The sequence below is a fragment of the Watersipora subatra genome, chromosome 4 (genome assembly GCF_963576615.1).
Source record: "Watersipora subatra chromosome 4, tzWatSuba1.1, whole genome shotgun sequence".
NCBI lineage: Eukaryota > Metazoa > Bryozoa > Gymnolaemata > Cheilostomatida > Watersiporidae > Watersipora > Watersipora subatra.
The window spans coordinates 12573474-12593875 of record NC_088711.1 but is presented as its reverse complement, the minus strand read 5'-3'; the positions used below and the strand labels follow the sequence as shown (position 1 = coordinate 12593875).

Here is a 20402-nt window from a genome sequence, read left to right as displayed (position 1 = left end):
GCGCCTGGAGAGCACTTGCTATGCCACCATAGGTGCCACCACAAGCACCTGGAGAGCACTTGCTATGCCACCATAGGTGCCACCACAAGCACCTGGAGAGCATTTGCTATGCCATCATAGATGCACGAAAGACGAGAAGCGGACAGCTTATTCTAATCTGTTATTATTCTGATAAATAATTTAAAACTAACAAACATAGTATATTCTAGAGATTGTCAGTGTGCCATATAGCAATTATAAGCTTGATTTTCTCATCTGGTGAACAATGAACAAATATTGTTATCTTGTTTCCTGACGTCAAAGAAATGCATCTACTGCCAAGTGTAAAGTAGGCGATACAATTACATCAACTTCATCATACTTGCTACTTCCTGTATGTAGCCATTTTTCTATAGGCCAGTGCCAGAGGCATTTGAAATATGCCTTCCTATTACAACCTGAGAAAAACGATAATGTTTAAATAATCAGGAATGTGAACTACAAAATATAAATCTGGTGCAGAGGGTTGCGTAGTAAGTGCTATAGGATTATAAATAGACCGATGCAAAGGGAGACCAAAGTAATTCATCTAATCAACGTTGAGCTTTTTAAATGTGCCTGTGATGCCTCCGGCAGCATCTGCACTGTTACCCTGATTACTTGAAACTGCATCCACTTTCCTAATTCCATATTTTTCACGAGCGACGAAGTCTTGCTCACTATCCAGCATCTCCTGTGCCCACTCCTGCCAATAGAATGTGTAGAAGCTCTATTATCTGTACAAAATTAAAACTGAAGGAGTAGAAAAACAAGTTCTTAAATGGTATTTCCTGTTTACAACACCAACTAGCCTTGATGTTAATGTACCAATCTAAGTACATGTGTAAACCTTCATTTTGAACAACAGCATTTTTTGCTCCTGTATGCAAACCGCTAAAAAAATGATTCTGGCATCATTACCTAAAAATTTCAATGTTTTTAAGTACAAGCACAGTTAAAACAAACTTTATAAAAATGTATTTACTGTATTTACTGTAATGACTTTAAAATATTCATCAGATTTACTCTTGTGCTTTTTAAAGGTTTCGTGATCCTTCAGTAGGAGTTTATGGAGAGCCAACTGTTGGTTAGACTTTGCAATCATTTTAAATTCTTTTCTCTATTGGCTGCTTCAAGCTAATAGTCCAAAATCTTCGAATGCCTAATATTTATAGCTCTATATTCATAGATCTAATTTAACCGCTACAAACACTGTATGAGCTTTTAATGAAATAATAAAATAAATACTTTTATTTGCTATTCATTAGATTTGCAGCCCGAAGCAGTCCCTTGGACAACTCAAACTTGTCCCTTGGACAACTTGTTGTCCCTTGGACAACAAGCGCACGACAAGAAATGTGAAATTGTTTCACCTTGGCAATGGGTTCTATGTCATATTTTCCTCCAAGAAAATCTGGAAGCATTTCCAAATCAAAGTGATCCTTCAAGGTCTCTGGGGTCACATGAGTGTGTATCTGTATACAGTAGTAAATGGTCACATAAAAAGGAAAGGAGACAACTTCTCATGTCCCTTTTAAATGCAACAACAAAAGAGTGCTCGACATAATAGATTCAAGGAAAGGAAAGAAGACAACCTCTCACTACACACTTTTCACTGCAGTGGCACAATAGAGTGCTGTACATAAATGATTCAAGAAAAAAGGGAGACAACTACTAATGCTATTTCCTTTCTAACTTCAGAAACAAGAGGGTGTTGGGCATAATTGATTAACGAAAAGGAGAAGACAACTGCATACCTAACAAAGGCAAGCACAAACAACCAAATAAATGTTATCTGTAAGCCATTTAAACTACTTGAAGAGAACGGGAGTGCTGGATATATAAACTACTTGAAGAGCACGGGAGTGCTGGATATATAAACTACTTGAAGAGCACGGGAGTGCTGGATATATAAACTACTTGAAGAGCACGGGAGTGCTGGATATATAAACTACTTGAAGAGCACGGGAGTGCTGGATATATAAACTACTTGAAGAGCACGGGAGTGCTGGATATATAAACTACTTGAAGAGCACGGGAGTGCTGGATATATAAACCATATTAAAGTAATAAGAATATAATCTCTCCACGTATTATAAAGACGTGGATGTAATGGAGCCGCTCATTTCTACAAATATTTATAAGTGAAGAGACAACTTGCTCCTTGCTAAGATCAAACTGAGTGTGCTACCAAAATCTATCACTAGGCTAAACATGAGCTAGCTGAAAAATTGTGGATAATGTGGTGGAACACGTACAGAATGATTTGTTTAGCGCCATTGAACAGCGCAAACAGATGTTTTCAGAACAGTTATACGAGACTATAACACAGTTTAAATACAAGAACATTATATCGAGTGTTATTACTCATAACAGCACTTGTCTAACAGTGATTACAGTCATGTTTTAACTCAAACTACATATTCAGAAAAACAGTAGTACATTCTTTCTGCACCAATCATTACTAGATAAAGAGTGTCTATCTGTCCAAAGTTACGCTAGAAAAATTATGAAAAAGAAATGCATCACTATGCGCATAGTTATTACACACGACGATCTCCCACGGCGCATGGGACTGCAAGCCTACTAGAGATGATACAGTAATGTCACTACACACATACTACACGCATACTGCTAAATTATGCAATACTCAAACTGTTTGTACTTGGACTGGTTGTAAAAGGTTACAAAACAGGTGAATTTATCACAAACCACTGACACCTGTGAAACAAAGTTCAGATAGAGAAGCTTCAAATGAACAACTACAACAAAAAAAAACTCACCCTGTTGCGTAGCTTCTCTGTCATGAACTGTTTAGCAATGCCAAATACATAGTCAAAAAAGTGAGGAACATTGATGTAATGCATTCCCTTCACTCGGCATGGCATGGCGTGCTGTAAATATACCCATTTATTACTACGAGTAGTACGATCAAATCTCCTTTATTACTATGAGTAGTAGTATCAAGTTTCCTCTATTACTATGAGTAGTAGTATCAAGACTCATCTATTACTATGAGTAGAAGTATCAAGTCTCTTCTATTACTATGAGTTATAGAATCAAGTCTCCTCTATTACTATGAGTTATAGAATCAAGTCTCCTCTATTACTATGAGTTATAGAATCAAGTCTCCTCTATTACTATGAGTAGTAGTATCAAGTCTCCTCTATTACTATGAGTAGTAGTATCAAGTCTCCTCTATTACTATGAGTTATAGAATCAAGTCTCCTCTATTACTATGAGTAGTAGTATCAAGTCTCCTCTATTACTATGAGTAGTAGTATCAAGTCTCCTCTATTACTATGAGTAGTAGTATCAAGTCTCCTCTATTACTATGAGTTACAGTATCAAGTCTCCTCTATTACTATGAGTAGTAGCATCAAGTCTCCTTTATTACTATGAGTAGTAGTATCAAGTCTCCTCTATTACTATGAGTTATAGAATCAAGTCTCCTCTATTACTATGAGTAGTAGTATCAAGTCTCCTCTATTACTATGAGTTATAGAATCAAGTCTCCTCTATTACTATGAGTAGTAGCATCAAGACTCATCTATTACTATTAGTAGTAGTATCAAGTCTCCTCTATTACTATGAGTAGTAGTATCAAGTCTCCTCTATTACTATGAGTAGTAGTATCAAGTCTCCTCTATTACTATGAGTTATAGAATCAAGTCTCCTCTATTACTATGAGTAGTAGCATCAAGACTCATCTATTACTATTAGTAGTAGTATCAAGTCTCCTCTATTACTATGAGTAGTAGTATCAAGTCTCCTCTATTACTATGAGTTATAGAATCAAGTCTCCTCTATTACTATGAGTTATAGTATCAAGTCTCCTCTATTACAATGAGTTATAGTATCAAGATTCCTCTATTACTATGAGTAGTAGTATCAAGTCTCTTCTATCACTATGAGTAGTAGCATCAAGACTCATCTATTACTATGAGTAGTAGTATCAAGTCTCCTCTATTACTATGAGTAGTAGTATCAAGTCTCCTCTATTACTATGAGTTATAGAATCAAGTCTCCTCTATTACTATGAGTAGTAGCATCAAGACTCATCTATTACTATTAGTAGTAGTATCAAGTCTCCTCTATTACTATGAGTAGTAGTATCAAGTCTCCTCTATTACTATGAGTAGTAGTATCAAGTCTCCTCTATTACTATGAGTTATAGAATCAAGTCTCCTCTATTACTATGAGTAGTAGTATCAAGTCTCCTCTATTACTATGAGTAGTAGTATCAAGTCTCCTCTATTACTATGAGTAGTAGTATCAAGTCTCCTCTATTACTATGAGTTACAGTATCAAGTCTCCTCTATTACTATGAGTAGTAGCATCAAGTCTCCTCTATTACTATGAGTAGTAGTATCAAGTCTCCTCTATTACTATGAGTTATAGAATCAAGTCTCCTCTATTACTATGAGTAGTAGTATCAAGTCTCCTCTATTACTATGAGTTATAGAATCAAGTCTCCTCTATTACTATGAGTAGTAGCATCAAGACTCATCTATTACTATTAGTAGTAGTATCAAGTCTCCTCTATTACTATGAGTAGTAGTATCAAGTCTCCTCTATTACTATGAGTAGTAGTATCAAGTCTCCTCTATTACTATGAGTTATAGAATCAAGTCTCCTCTATTACTATGAGTAGTAGCATCAAGACTCATCTATTACTATTAGTAGTAGTATCAAGTCTCCTCTATTACTATGAGTAGTAGTATCAAGTCTCCTCTATTACTATGAGTTATAGAATCAAGTCTCCTCTATTACTATGAGTTATAGTATCAAGTCTCCTCTATTACAATGAGTTATAGTATCAAGATTCCTCTATTACTATGAGTAGTAGTATCAAGTCTCTTCTATCACTATGAGTAGTAGCATCAAGACTCATCTATTACTATGAGTAGAAGTATCAAGTCTCTTCTATCACTATGAGTAGTAGTATCAAGTCTCTTCTATCACTATGAGTAGTAGCATCAAGACTCATCTATTACTATGAGTAGAAGTATCAAGTCTCTTCTATTACTATGAGTTATAGAATCAAGTCTCCTCTATTACTATGAGTAGTAGTATCAAGTCTCCTCTATTACTATGAGTAGTAGTATCAAGTCTCCTCTATTACTATGAGTTATAGAATCAAGTCTCCTCTATTACTATGAGTAGTAGTATCAAGTCTCCTCTATTACTATGAGTAGTAGTATCAAGACTCCTCTATTACTATGAGTAGTAGTATCAAGTCTCCTCTATTACTATGAGTTACAGTATCAAGTCTCCTCTATTACTATGAGTAGTAGCATCAAGACTCATCTATTACTATTAGTAGTAGTATCAAGTCTCCTCTATTACTATGAGTAGTAGTATCAAGTCTCCTCTATTACTATGAGTTACAGTATCAAGTCTCCTCTATTACTATGAGTAGTAGCATCAAGACTCATCTATTACTATGAGTAGTAGTATCAAGTCTCCTCTATTACTATGAGTTATAGAATCAAGTCTCCTCTATTACTATGAGTAGTAGTATCAAGTCTCCTCTATTACTATGAGTAGTAGTATCAAGTCTCCTCTATTACTATGAGTAGTAGTATCAAGTCTCCTCTATTACTATGAGTTACAGTATCAAGTCTCCTCTATTACTATGAGTAGTAGCATCAAGACTCATCTATTACTATTAGTAGTAGTATCAAGTCTCCTCTATTACTATGAGTAGTAGTATCAAGTCTCCTCTATTACTATGAGTTATAGTATCAAGTCTCCTCTATTACTATGAGTAGTAGTATCAATGCTATGATTACAATAAGCCGTCTCTAGATTACAATAGCCTTAAATACACAGTACTGTAAGTCATTTGTATCTCACAATAAGGTACATCTTGATCACCACATTAACGAGTGTTGATGGGACAAACAAAACCTAGTTACTAAAATAGCCTGCAAACATGTCTTTCCATCCTATAACAATTATGCAGAAGAAAGGTGAAGTACATAAGCCAGCGTCTGCATAGATGAAGCAAATTAAGATGAGAATAGTACCAAACATGCCCCTTCAGCGCCATGCATTAGATAAGTTGGGAATCACAAACCTTTCGCAAGCATACAATCCTGCAGTGCACAGATAGTCTACTGAGTAGGCTGAAGTATGTGAGACAACCTTAGTAAATAAACAAACAGTACCTCACGACAAATTTGTAAAATAAATGTCATCTCATCAGACAGCAAAAGAATTAATTCAACTGAACTTAACAATGAATGTAAATCTGAATGAAATATGTGCAAGGAATGAGTGAGCGTGTATAATACGGGTATACTAGGTGAACTCCCGGTGTTGCACGGGTATTAAGAAGGTTTTTCATAAAAAATTTATTATTAATTGGCTACGTTTGTTTACCCAATGAATTCAAGTAACTTAAGCTAGTTAACCTTACTATAATAAGAGCTATAATTATAACTCAAACTAGGTTAGGAAATAAAAGATTGCGTTATGATCTTTAAGCGTGCTAGCTGAAGTGTGGGTATTTTAACCAATCGGCATTAAAAATTGGCAGGTGTAGTAAACATCATGTGCGCAATTATTCAAATGTATAACAATATAGCCGAATGGCCTAGTGGTTTAGCACACCTGTCTGCAGATTCCGAGTTCAAATTCCCTGCTAAGCGCATTGTTCAATCTATAAACTTTATCGCTATAATTAGACATACAAACTACAAACGACCAACAAACAAACACTGAATATTTATATATGTAGATTGGGAAGGTGTGTGTATAATATGGTCATTCCAAAGTGTATAAGGTAGCCATATGCAAGCATGTCTGAAACCAACCTGAATTATAGACATAATGCGCTTGGCTAAGAAAGGATTGGCCTGCTTGGCGTGTGACCAGGTGATTCCGTTCAAGTCCATAAGCAGGACAACTCCAGTTACTTGATTCTCTTTTATCTATGTCAGCGGTAATGAGGTCGTAAAATATGCATATAGAAATGCCAGAGCCTACTTTAAACCATTCAAGATTAAAATGTACCTGACATCAGTATAGATTTATAAGTATCCAGTAGAGCTGGATTCATTCATATGCTGTTTGTATTGTAGAATGATCAAATGTTCGTAGGTTTGCTTAGTCTCTAAGGCTATTGCTACCGAAAGTGACAGCCACACTTGCTAATGACTAATAAGTAGTGAGTCACAAAGTGGGAAGCTGACCACTTGAGTGGATCTCCTAACAACGCAGGGAGATATCTAAAGCCTGGTTCCCATATCGATTGCGAGATTCCGGCGGTAACTTGCACAGCAAAACGCTTGCGACGTTTAGGCTCGGCGGCATATGTTCACATATAAGCTGCGTCGCTAAACATAATTGCGTAATCAAATAAAATGTTCGCTCGCCATACCGTTTCTATAATGGCGACCTTCACCCGTACAGTGCATTTCGGGAAGGTTTTGCCTGCGGCCTTTTGCGAAGTTTGAACAGAGCTAAACTATTGCAATGCCGCCGGTAGTTCCTCGGTCCGGTTCCTCGGGCGGTCCTCGACGGTACCCGGCGCGTAGGTTCCCATTTCACCGCTAATAGCCTGCGGTGCTGTCGCCGATGCTTTGCGACGTATATGAGAACCAGGCTTTACATTAACAAATCAACAGCGTCTACATAGACTAGCTAAAGCGACTAAATGCACTCATAAATGCACAGCTGCAATGCCCCTGCAGTACCGTAACGAAACTAGTGCCTGTCTAGCTTTGTATTTGCTGCTCTACTAACATGTTCATTGAACAATTGTTTCAATCATGAACAATCAATATCATACTAGAGAAAAATATTTTTTCATCATGAATGTTGTTAATAAGGTCAAGACTAAGAGAAAAATAATTAGAATAATATTTTTTGATATCAAAGATATTCAGAAGACTTCACCAAATTAATTCGCAACAGTAGCAGATTAACTTATCTTAGAATGGAGGACACTGGTCACCTTATTTTAGAATGGAGGACACTGGTCACCTTATTTTAGAATGGAGGACACTGGTCACCTTATTTTAGAATGGAGGACACTGGTCACCTTATTTTAGAATGGAGGACACTGGTCACCTTATTTTAGAATGGAGGACACTGGTCACCTTATTTTAGATTGGAGGCCATTTGTCACCTTATTTTAGAATGGAGAACACTGGTCACCTTATTTTAGAATGAAGGCCACTGGTCACCTTATTTTAGAATAGAGGCCACTGGTCTCTTTATTTTAGAATGGAGGCCACTGGTCACCTTATATTAAAATGGAGGCCACTGGTCACCTTATTTTAGAATGGAGGCCATTTGTCACCTTACTTTAATCAAAGACAATTGATACACAGTAACAATCAATACGAGTAAACAAAGACAACTATAATAGTTGACACACTGCCAAAGACTTACCCTTATGAGCTTCTCGATTTGAATAATGTTACCCCTGAGTACTTCCTCCATTGTGTGTGTCTCTACATCCCAGTTTCCTGATCAAGAAAACTCAGTTACAAGTCCACAGTGCATGTAGAATGTGGTATGCGATAGTGATTCATGCAAAGTAAACAAAAGGCTATAAAAATATCACTTTCCGTGACAAACATAATTTTATAACAATAATGCTTTTAAAACAGTAGAATATAGCAAATCATAAATTATACCATATTGAGTAAAAGCCACTTTTTATTTACTGGTGTTAAAAACGTGATTACACAAAATTTTAGTAGATTTTATCAGAAAGCATAGATGTTTTCCTGCCATTTGAGATATTGTTTGTTGTTTGAGGTGATCTGGTTGTCAGGATATTCGAAAATTAAAATTGACAAAACTTGATTGCAATTAAAACGTTCAGAAAAAAGATGTGCCCAGACTTACAGAATACAATATCTGTCTCTCTCCTATATTCACATCGGCTATTGCATTTAAAGTCGAGTGATACATGGCTCCATAGACATACGGTACATTTTATTTTGTCTCTGCTCATTATTGTGTAAAAAAATTTCAAATCTAGCTACAGATATGTTGGTATAGGTGTCTCAAATATCTCAAACAGCTACTAGAATAGAATGAGATGCAAGATATAAACAACAGAGAAGATATGTGTGTATATTGATTGCTTAACAGTACCCACCCACTCGAGTCAACACAGGCTGAGGATCTGTTTCCTTGATTCTGGGTAGCCTAACATACAGACCCTTTTCATAGAGAGACTTGGCCATGGATGGTCGGAAACCCTTGTAGAAGTCTTCATATTCAACCCGAACTTCAAAGTACCTAAAACAGAAAAAGTAAAAAAATAGAAAGACCAATATGCTGTTAGACAAAATCTGCAGATATAATCAAGTGCAGCCTAGTTTTACCAGGTTTAGAGAAAGTACTGTTTACCACTTTGCCTTGAGGTGCCAGGTTAGGGGTAGTGTCAACCACCCGCCAATGCCTTTCCAGCAAATATGGTTAAATAAAGCAACATGTTTCTTTGAAATGAATAACAATTCTAACAGTGCCGCTTTGTGCATTCATCGCAGTAACATACGTGTACTTACATGCGTGTACTTACATACATGTACTTACATATGTGTACTTACAGACATACTTATGAACAAAATAGTCAGCAAAATTCATTTCCAGTAGCTGATGAATATAGCCACAAAAATATTTGTTATCATCAGCGAGATTTCACAGCTATACTCACTCAAGAGTACGCCAAATATTTGCTACCTCTTATAAATAGAATCACAAACTTTTTTGTAGTTTTAGCAATGTTTGAATTTACAGTTTAAAGAACTTGTACTAGTATTTCAGTTGTGAACTTTTAGCTGAAAATAGTAAACTTGTGTACGTCCTAAACTATCACATGATGGAGGCTACTGGTTGAATATCAGTAAAAATTTGGTACAGAGATTTTCAATAGAATCCCATCTGAATATTTCCAATGAACTACATGTCTATGGTGATATTTATAATGGTATAACGTAACTAATTTTTATCTACATATCAATATATTCAATTCTACATATCTAAAGCTTCGAAACTACATTCTTGTATTTCCACTGGCTTTTGTACAGAATTGTTTGAGATGTCGCAGAATATACTGCTATTAGAATTGAAGCCAACTTACTGTTGCTTATCTCTAATACATAACTGAATATAACAATATTTATTACACAGTCAACAGCTAGTGATTTCATTAAAATATTCTACGCGTGTAGAAATGGTTAACAACTATATTATAATTTATAAACAAGAGTCTTAAAATTATATGCCTAGGAATCCTGACGACTGCACATTGCTGCACGCAATCAGATTCAATGAGAACCACGTGTCTTTGTGTTTTGCTCATGCTGAATCGTAGCTAAGATTAACGTTTTCATAGTTTTTTTTATGATTCTGTCATTTGTTACAGTAAAAATTCTGTAAGATTATTTGCATACCAACTAATGCACCATGGTCGTAAGTTTTTCCAAAGACAGTTTTTATGTCTAAGAAAGATTTATTGGAGTTGTCTTTCTAGTTCTCGTTAGTTGCTGAAGCATTTTATAGAACTCTGTTGCTATTACAATATGCTAGTACAGTACTCTTATGTTGCCAAACCACTCAATCAAAAACTTTTGATCAAAACATAATGTTAAGCTAAGATTATATTCTTGATGGTTTCTGTTCAAATTTTGACCAGCTTTGTAGTTTTGACTACCATATATTATTAACAACATCTGACACTGATGAAGACTTGAAAGGACTGGACTAGTAATAGCTGAAATGCTGTGTCTACAACCATAGCTTCTGCTATCGTCAGAGGACTGACAACTCACCTATGTATGAGTTTCGCTGCTGAATCATAGTCAAACTTGCGAGCCCTCAAAAACATGAGCAGAAAAGCGTCATCCTCATGTGGACAGTAGAGTTCTGTAACATAGACCCAGTGCATTACATAGCTCATGTGGACAGTAGAGTTCTGTAACATAGACCCAGTGCATTACATAGCTCATGTGGACAGTAGAGTTCTGTAACATACACCCAGTGCATTACATAGCTCATGTGGACAGTAGAGTTCTGTAACATACACCCAGTGCATTACATAGCTCATGTGGACAGTAGAGTTCTGTAACATACACCCAGTGCATTACATAGCTCATGTGGACAGTAGAGTTCTGTAACATAGACCCAGTGCATTACATAGCTCATGTGGACAGTAGAGTTCTGTAACATAGACCCAGTGCATTACATAGCTCATGTGGACAGTAGAGTTCTGTAACATACACCCAGTGCATTACATAACTCATGTGGACAGTAGAGTTCTGTAACATAGACCCAGTGCATTACATAACTCATGTGGACAGTAGAGTTCTGTAACATAGACCCAGTGCATTACATAGCTCATGTGGACAGTAGAGTTCTGTAACATAGACCCAGTGCATTACATAGCTCATGTGGACAGTAGAGCTCTGTAACATAGACTCAGTGCATTACATAGCTAGTCGTATGGATAATACACACCCTACCACATACTGCAAAATTCAACTAGACATGTGTCAAGTCGAGTTTTGCACGTTGAGTATGTATATAGGGATAGTTGTGTGTCTAAACGAATAACCAGGGAGGTTAAGGGTTGACAACCTTAAAGTCATGAAGCGTGCAAGTCATGTATTTGTACATTTATTACAATGATCGACTATACCAACCAAGGTCGGCCTTGACAAGGTCTCTCAGGGCTTGAATATCCCGTTCCCTCCATTCTACTTTCTCTCCAAGTTCTGCCCGAGCCTTCTCCTGTAGCGCTTCACTCAATGTGTCCGAATCACTCATGGTAACGCAAACGGCTGCAACAAGGTGTTAACAGTTACTGCCTACTATTGAAAATAATGAGAGTAGAGCTCAGCAAGTAGAGATAAGATACTAGTATATATACACATAGCTTATCAGTGCACATTGACATTGTCACGTATCGTGTGCTGTACTTAGGGCTGGGATCATGCATTGTCTGACTTCTCCTTCAATATCAAACAAGATTGTCTAAAAAGGTGTTGCGCTGAACTGCATAGTAGCGCATAAGATATACACATGAAATAATGTATCCTTGATTTATCCCTTCTGACTGGACTCGGCTTATCTAGAAAACGGCTCTCAACTTGTAGTATCAAACTAAGCCCAATGCCATAATACAATACACCTACTGATTAGAACTTGAATGAGGAAGGTTTTTGACTAAGCTTCATATCAGTACAGTACAGTTGCGATGACTAAAGGTGCGTTTACACCAGGATGACTTGTCCGAGTTGCTTCTGCGCCGTTAAAATCAGTTTGGTAAAAAATCCAAATCGGTTGTAAAAACTGTGTTGTCTCAGTCACCCAGACCAGATCGGTGAAAAGCAGCGTACAATGTTTGTCCATTTTTGATGACTGTCATTGACAGAGTACAACAAAAAATTGACCAATCGTATCTCGCATAAGCGCCCAAAATAAAAGCATAAAAAATGGCGGTACATCCTGTTCTTCCAAAAGATCGGTTATAAATGGCATTAAAATCGATGAACACTATTAAATACTGAGCTACTAATTATTGAGTTGCAGCCATGATTTGTTATCTGGAACCACACACATCCAAATCATTGGTCTTGTGCAATCATTGCAAAAACCTCCATTAGACTAAATTATTATTACTAATTACTATAATTATTATAAGAATTACTATAATAATTAGTATGTATATGACTATGTAGCAACAGCGTGACTTCCTTTTGCATCTATGGTGATAAGTAGTCAAAATGGAATGAATATCGATGTTGTATTTCATTGCTTAAAAAGGATGACCCATTATGTATAGTCCGAGTTTGAGTTGGTCTGATGTAGAGTCTTTGAAAACGTTTTTCAAATCGTAAACGGACTAGAAGCTGTTCTAACTCTACTTCCCTCGGGGGTTGAAGCAACTCTGATAAATCAGCCTGGTGTAAACGCACCTTAAGGACAGCTAGTTTTCTTCTGTCAACTTTTTATATGCGATGACTGTACTGTAAGCCATAATAAATAGTGGACAAGGCTTATTGCTTCTGTAGCTCCATTCAACTTCCTATCACATTGAAGTAGTCTCCAATTATTACATATGACAGCTGTTCATTGCAAGTAGAACACCCGTCCAGACATACGTCAATGTGTAAACTTCTCTGCACACAACTGCTTTACTGAGGTCTTATTTGCTAGCGCCCTACCACAGCTGGCAGTACTGTTTGCATTTCAAAGGACAATGAACACACAAAATACTAGGGCCGTCATTGTCTATTACTTTATCCGAATTACTGAGTAGTTGGTGAAAGTAAATGTAGAATGAACTGCATATCAGATATGGCACATCAAGCAAATATTCTCATAAGGAAACATTATATTTCGTTAATTCATTCCAGAGCCTTAAAAAACAACAATTATTTAAAGCATATAAATATTTGTAGCATGAAAATAAATTAATTATATATAACTATTTACAAAATCAGATGTCAAAACTATATTATGTTTGGGAAATCAGACGAACAAAGTGATACTCAATGAAAATAGGTTTTTAGTGGCACTTTACCTTTGTTAATGAAAGACAAATTGAATTGCAGCTTTGGGAAATCCGGATACAGATGGTGCGTAGGTAGAGATGATGCTAGAGAGACAGTGGTAGTCAAACCTAAGCTACATGAGGTTTAAAAACTTAATCTATATTTATATTTGATTTTTAACATTTATTTTCAAGTACCCATTCAGCTCATTATTTTTACTCCTAGCAAGCTTGCTTTTCTTTACATCACTTTCATGTTTTAATTCGTTAACCACTTCATGGCTTCACAAAGTCCTTATAGAATGGATCCAAAGATGCGCGCTCCTATTTGTCATATGATTTCTTGTTTTAATTCCATGGAGAGCAATGCCTTTCTTTCTATTTATCATTACTACGACACACACGCCTTCTTTATAAAAAGTATGAAGACCTCTGCTATATTTGAATATCAGAGAATTACACTAGGTGACGATATATAACTAGAACACTATATTGACATATGTGTATGTACTGATTTACAACTTCAGAAACTTGGAATGTTCTGTGTTACAAATTACTATACATGTTAAGACAAATATTGGTTGAAATTTCATGCCGTATGTCAAACAATTGCCATGTTAATTTAATCATAAATCAAGGTTTTTCTGTAGTTGACATTCATTTTAAACAATCAACATTAATTCAAACATCCATTCCATTACAATAGTATCGTTTTGTAATAAAGCAAATTAGTAAGATGTGACTCGTATAACAAGTATATGATGAATCCAACAATCCCTCATGAAATAATCGGTCCTGATATAAAACTTGGATTGAAAACTAGAAAAATTGGTGAGAATTTGAGTAGAAGCTAACGGTTATAATTTTAACTTGACATTAAGTTTTGATAAAAAAATTTTGATTGAGTGGTTTGGCAACATAAGAGTACTATACTAGCATATCGTAATAGCAACTAGTATTGTAGTACTAGCATATTGTAATAGCAACTAGTACTGTACTAGCATATTGTAATAGCAACTAGTACTGTACTAGCATATTGTAATAGCAACTAGTACTGTACTAGCATATTGTAATAGCAACTAGTACTGTACTAGCATATTGTAATAGCAACTAGTACTGTACTAGCATATTGTAATAGCAACTAGTACTGTACTAGCATATTGTAATAGCAACTAGTACTGTACTAGCATATTGTAATAGCAACTAGTACTGTACTAGCATATTGTAATAGCAACTAGTACTGTACTAGCATATTGTAATAGCAACTAGTACTGTACTAGCATATTGTAATAGCAACTAGTACTGTACTAGCATATTGTAATAGCAACTAGTACTGTACTAGCATATTGTAATAGCAACAGAGTTTTATAAAATGCTTCAGCAACTAACGAGAACTAGAAAGTCAACCTCAATAAATCTTTGTTAGACATAAAAACTGTCTTTGGAAAAACTTATGACCATGGTACATTAGTTGGTATGCAAATAATCTTATATAATTTTTACTGTAACGAATCACAAAATCGTCAAAAGAAACTATGAAAACATTGATCTTAGCTACAATTCAGCATTAGCAAAAATCACAAAGACACATGGTTCTCATTGAATCTGATTGCGTGCAGCAATATATAGAAGTCAAGATGCTCAGGCATACAATTTGAAGTTCATAATATATTGCTATTTCAGTTACAAATCTAAGCCATATACTTATAACGTATAAAATATATGTACTATGATTATAAATTGCTGAAACACATTATTGTAAGCAGATTGTTATCATAAGCAGTAAACTTCTATTGCACTTTATTGCTAAGTTTTTGTGCCATTGTTGCATGTTTTGTATGAGTCTTTTTACTTCACGTATGGCCTTGCACATAGAGTGTGGACCTTCTTGCATTGTTTAAAGGTTGTCTTGCAACAAAATTCACGTTACAGTTATTTGATATCAAAAGATTCACCATGTCTTACTCTGTTGTGTTGTAGGTGCAAAATATGTGGGAATGTGATTACAAGCTCTTAAAAGCTCAAAAACGAACAGTTAATCGCAGCCACACGAGACCGCCGTAGTTTGGATTCCCTTTCCAAAACGGCTCAAATGTGATGTAGTTGTGGTAGATGGCTTCTGTTTACACTTTCCTGCAACCTTATTCGTCGAAATATTTTCACAAATATACTTCACGCATTCAATACAACCATGTCTATTGTTCTTACGCGTCTGTTTGATCGTCATTGTAATGCTGTCTATTTTAGCAGCGATATCTTATAACTTACCGTGAAAATTTGTTTAATTTTTTAACCTTAGCTCGAAGGAGTACATATCATTGTCTGATAATCATGACGAGCCTGTTGGTCACCTGTGATAATCGAAAAGTGCTGCAAAAATTATTTGCGAAGTATTGGGTCACATGATCAGATTACGACTTGCCAATTAGACCAAACCGAAACAAAACTGTAAAGTAGCGAGCATCTATATTTGATACGGGGTCTTCGGTAAAACCATAAGTGTTTGTCATAAACTAGTGTTACGATAGGTTTTATATTGAACTTTTTATTGGCCTTTCAATTCACATGAGAACATCATGTGACAAGACAATAACCAAACTGTAATGACAACGTCAGAGAAATAAAGAGATTCCAATCTACAGCGGCTTTTCGTTTTTGAGCTTTTAAGAGCTTGTAATCACATTTCCACATATTTGGCACCTGCAACACAACAAAGTAAGACATGGTGAATCTTTTGATACCAAATAACTGTAATGTAAATTTTGTTGCAAGTCAACCTTTAAAGGCTGTTAAAATGTGTTAAAGCAGCAGTTTGTGTGAGCCTATTTTGTTCATAACTATCTGTTACAGAGTACAGATTTTGGCTTCATCATGTAAACTGCCACACAGATTCTGTATGAATAAGCATATTATCTCAAAACAGTGCATAATTAAATAATAAAACACATATTTTGATAAAATTGAGTTGAGCACATGTAACTTTGGCTTAACCGACATCTGCTTGTAACCTGCTCAGATGTTGAAATATTTGTGGAATATGCTGTCGAAAAAATATTGTTGATGCATAACTATGTATCAGTTTTTGGCACGTGAAAATACTTTAAAATTCGATGTACCCTGTTTTCAAATAAAAAGGGTTAGTCTGCTTTCAGAAAACAAGACCTCCAAAATAGTAAAACTTTGATTTCATTATGAATTTAATAAGTAAGAATGACAATTGCAAAGCTTTACAAGTCATACTACGTTTTACCAGACCAAGCAAGAAGAAAGTGTCTTTAACTCTTGTTAGACACAACATAGTCCCATGCAAATATACTTTTTTTAAACGTTCAATCTCATTTATATCCATGGCACGACAGTAGCACGGTGGAATATTTTCGAAGTGATGGCTTGCAGTAGCCAATTGTTATTAGATTGAGATGAAAGTACAGTTTAAAGGCACTCTCATAATCAACAACATACAACACGACACATGCACGACTTTCACCAAATCTGGGGTACCGGGTAAAAAATGTAAGGAAAATCTCATAAGCTGGTTTCGGTTAGTAAGATTTAAGAATGACAGAAGGAGTGGTTCCACCCAGAACTATCATCTCTAAAATCTCTGAAGCAATCTCCAGAAGAACTGACATGGAAACAGCTTAGAGTTGCTTTGTAGGCAACTAGTCTAATTAAACAAACTAAGTAAAACTCCTAGTAGTAACGTAGAACTAACGTACTACTACTGTACTATTAGTAAAACGATAGTACGGGAGAAGCACCATACTACTACCATACCATCGTACTACTAGTACGATGGTACTTAGGAAACAACAATCTCAACAACAGGGTAATCGTGGGAATGTTGACAGTGAAAGAAGAGCAAATATGTGAATGTTGCAATAAAAATCTATACTCGCTCGGCTATCCAACTCAGTTAGACTCAATGGTTTTCAGCTAAATATTTAGAAGGCCTATCTGAACTGTAAGAACACTGAAAAGAGACAAAAGACATGCTTAGTCAACTTTTCCACCAAATACAGAAGAGTCTTGCAAGGATGATTTGGAGCTCGGAACAAACATTTTTGGTAGACAAAGCTCATACTATAACTTGAAGGAACAATGAAGCTACAATTTTTAGAGTGCCATTTTCTGCTGGTCAAAGATATTCCCTGTTGACGGTAAAGCAGATAGATGTTTTTATAAGTTTTTGTAAAGATTATCCAAAACCAGCAAGCATGATGATACAGAACGTAGACACCTATAAATAATCTCCTGTATATACTCAGTGGCAGCTGAGAGATATTGACAGCTCACCTTGGTCACACACCATACACATATAGCAATTTGTAACTTTAAATTTTTGTTAATTTCAGCTTCTCCTTTTTGCAACATTTCAGAATACTCTAATAGGCTATCTTGGTTATCTGAGCATACCTGGTTATCACAGCAACAGGTAGTTTCCTATCACTGTGAGATGCTTAAAAATAAAAGATCTGTAGCTTATATAGTAAGTCTGCGCACCTATAGGAAACTCAACATGTGGCAAAAAAAATCTGCTAGGACTGGTGCGTGCTGACGATTTTAACATAACTGGAAGTATTTTTAAAGCTCGTTATATAAAACTAGTTAAAGAATGTCTTTGAAAGCGTTGACACCTAAATGTTGTCACCATTTTGAAATTACCTTGAGTTCAGAAACATAAATTGTTGAAAAATCTTTATCGATAACTAACATATTTTAGGTTCGGCGTAAAAGTTATAAAATCTTCCGAAGATGGTATGAGATATTTCGCTCATGTATATATGCACATACATGAACATACACACCAAAGGTAAAAATCTTTAAATATGCAAAGGTTTTGTAATATATTTAAAAAACAAAGAAATGAATAAATTACTAGAAAGAACTTAGAAGAGGCAATTATATTCCCATGTACTAACGCACACCTCTGTCATTAGCCAGTAATTGAGATAGTAATCGCAAAAATGCGGGCGATGTATTAGCCTAAGTACCAAACTCGGAATCTACAGTTTTTTACGATTTAAAATACCGTAGTGCACTGAATTATACTATTTTTAAGATGGTTAAGGTCATTTATTCGCGTAACAACTTGAGCACCATCTTTGTCCATGTTACATAATTACGCTTCCTTTTATAGTAACCTAGCAACATTGGCCAACATTGTACAACATTTAATCTCAATGAGCTTGTGGGTGCTTTTATTTATCCCAATCTTAATCAGCCTATATATCAAAGTCAAGATAAATATCTACATATTCATTCAAACTATATATCAAAGTCAAGCTAGCTAAAGATCTACAGATTCTAGGCTATGAGTTTTTGTTGTAGATGGCTTGTAATTGTTGGCTTGAAAAACTTGTATTGGTGAAAATTTATATAGTAATAGTAACCAAACTACAATTGAACATCAGCGACTATTGATGATTTAACGAAATAACAATCATAAGCAATAAAATAAAATCCGTTCAAAATATCTGTGTTTTTAAACCGATTCAGATTAAAATTGCTAAAATCGGCACCAATACCGATGTAAACAGCTGTAATGGGGCAGCACTATTACAATCAATGCATCAGTTAACCTACCTTCATCTTACATTAATGGAAGTTTATATGACGTGCTGTTAGCTTGTTGCCTAGTCTCAGACCTATGATATCTTGTATGTTCCGCAATTCTTGTATGAATGACCACTTTATCAGACCCTTGTTAAACACAATCGTTCCAAACGAATGCGACATATTCTGGACCAACTCTTTCATGTGACATGGATCCAGCAGAGTGAAAATCTGTTCACCATTACACATAAAATATGGTTGAACAGGCTGATCACGTAAGGTCATCAGAGCTCCCAGTCCTTTACACATACCCATATTAGAAGCATGACCACCTAAGGTTACACATGCAATAAAAAATCCGTGCTGCTGGAGAGTTTCAATCGATGCAGGAGAAGTTGTCTTACAGCTTCTGCTGACAAACTGGTAGTAAAAAAGAATGCCACAGGTGCTTTCCATGAACCTCGAAGACTTGTCATCATGAAAACCATAGCTTCTGTTGTTTCCTTACCATCTTCTTCTGGCCCATATCCAAGATCACATAAGCCAAGGATAGTCTTAGAATGTCTGTCATATCTTTGCATCTTACGTTTACTCATAGCATCCAGCGTTAAACAAACGCTAAAAAACCAATGTTATACACTAGAAATTCTCCTGTCATACAGCCCACGATCAAAGTGATAATGGAAAAAGAGAGGGTACTGCCAGTTGAGAAATGCAATATTAGCAGTCAAATGGCACTGCGGTGCAATAGGAGAACTTCAATGGTAGCTGCAATGGTAGCTGTAATGTACTGGGTGTTATTATGTACAACAAACAGCAATAATGAAAGGAAAAGATTATGTGTTTATATCTCTCCCCTGCAATAAGAGAAATGCAATATTAGAAGTAAAATGGCAAGCTGCTGTGTAATATATATACACAGGATGAGGGGCTGTATATCATTGGTCATAGCAACCAATATCCAGAAGTTGTGATATTTATCTAGATTTCTGTATTTATATCTAAAAAATTATGCTTAATTTAAAAATCTAAACAGATTTCAGCTGGTTGTCATAAAAATAGATGTATATCTATAAGAAAATGTAGGCCTATTACTTAATTTTGCAGATATTAAAAACGGCTTGGCAGTACTGCGATATTGGGCACAGCCGCAGTATTATCAACAAAATCTTTAGAAAAATAATAACAGTAACATATTGCACACTATCGGTCACTATATACTTTGATCCTGTAAATTCGAATGATTATTCTTATAACTAAATCTCATAATAATCTTATAAAATCGAATAATTATTCTTACAATTAA

At 35.6% G+C, this 20402-nt stretch overlaps 1 protein-coding gene across 1 annotated transcript; it reads right to left on the bottom strand.

The window, feature by feature from the left end:
• Positions 1-153: 153 nt before the first annotated feature.
• Positions 154-18480, bottom strand: LOC137394618 (alpha-tocopherol transfer protein-like). Its single transcript, XM_068081358.1, has 9 exons — positions 18469-18480; positions 11688-11825; positions 10818-10911; positions 9140-9282; positions 8422-8498; positions 6840-6956; positions 2802-2912; positions 1392-1493; positions 154-724 (listed from the first exon to the last, which is right to left on the bottom strand). The coding sequence occupies exons 2-9, from the start codon at positions 11809-11811 to the stop codon at positions 569-571; spliced, it is 924 nt and encodes a 307-aa protein (XP_067937459.1). The 5' UTR covers positions 11812-11825; positions 18469-18480; the 3' UTR covers positions 154-568.
• Positions 18481-20402: the final 1922 nt, after the last annotated feature.

Coding starts and splice junctions, on each gene's coding strand:
- LOC137394618 (XM_068081358.1), bottom strand. CDS start 11,811: ATGAGTGATTCGGACACATTGAGTGAAGCGCTACAGGAGAAGGCTCGG. Junction 2,913..6,839: donor GCATTATGTCTATAATTCAG/GTTGGTTTCAGA, acceptor GTATATTTACAG/CACGCCATGCCATGCCGAGT. Junction 1,494..2,801: donor CAGAGAAGCTACGCAACAGG/GTGAGTTTTTTT, acceptor TACTGTATACAG/ATACACACTCATGTGACCCC.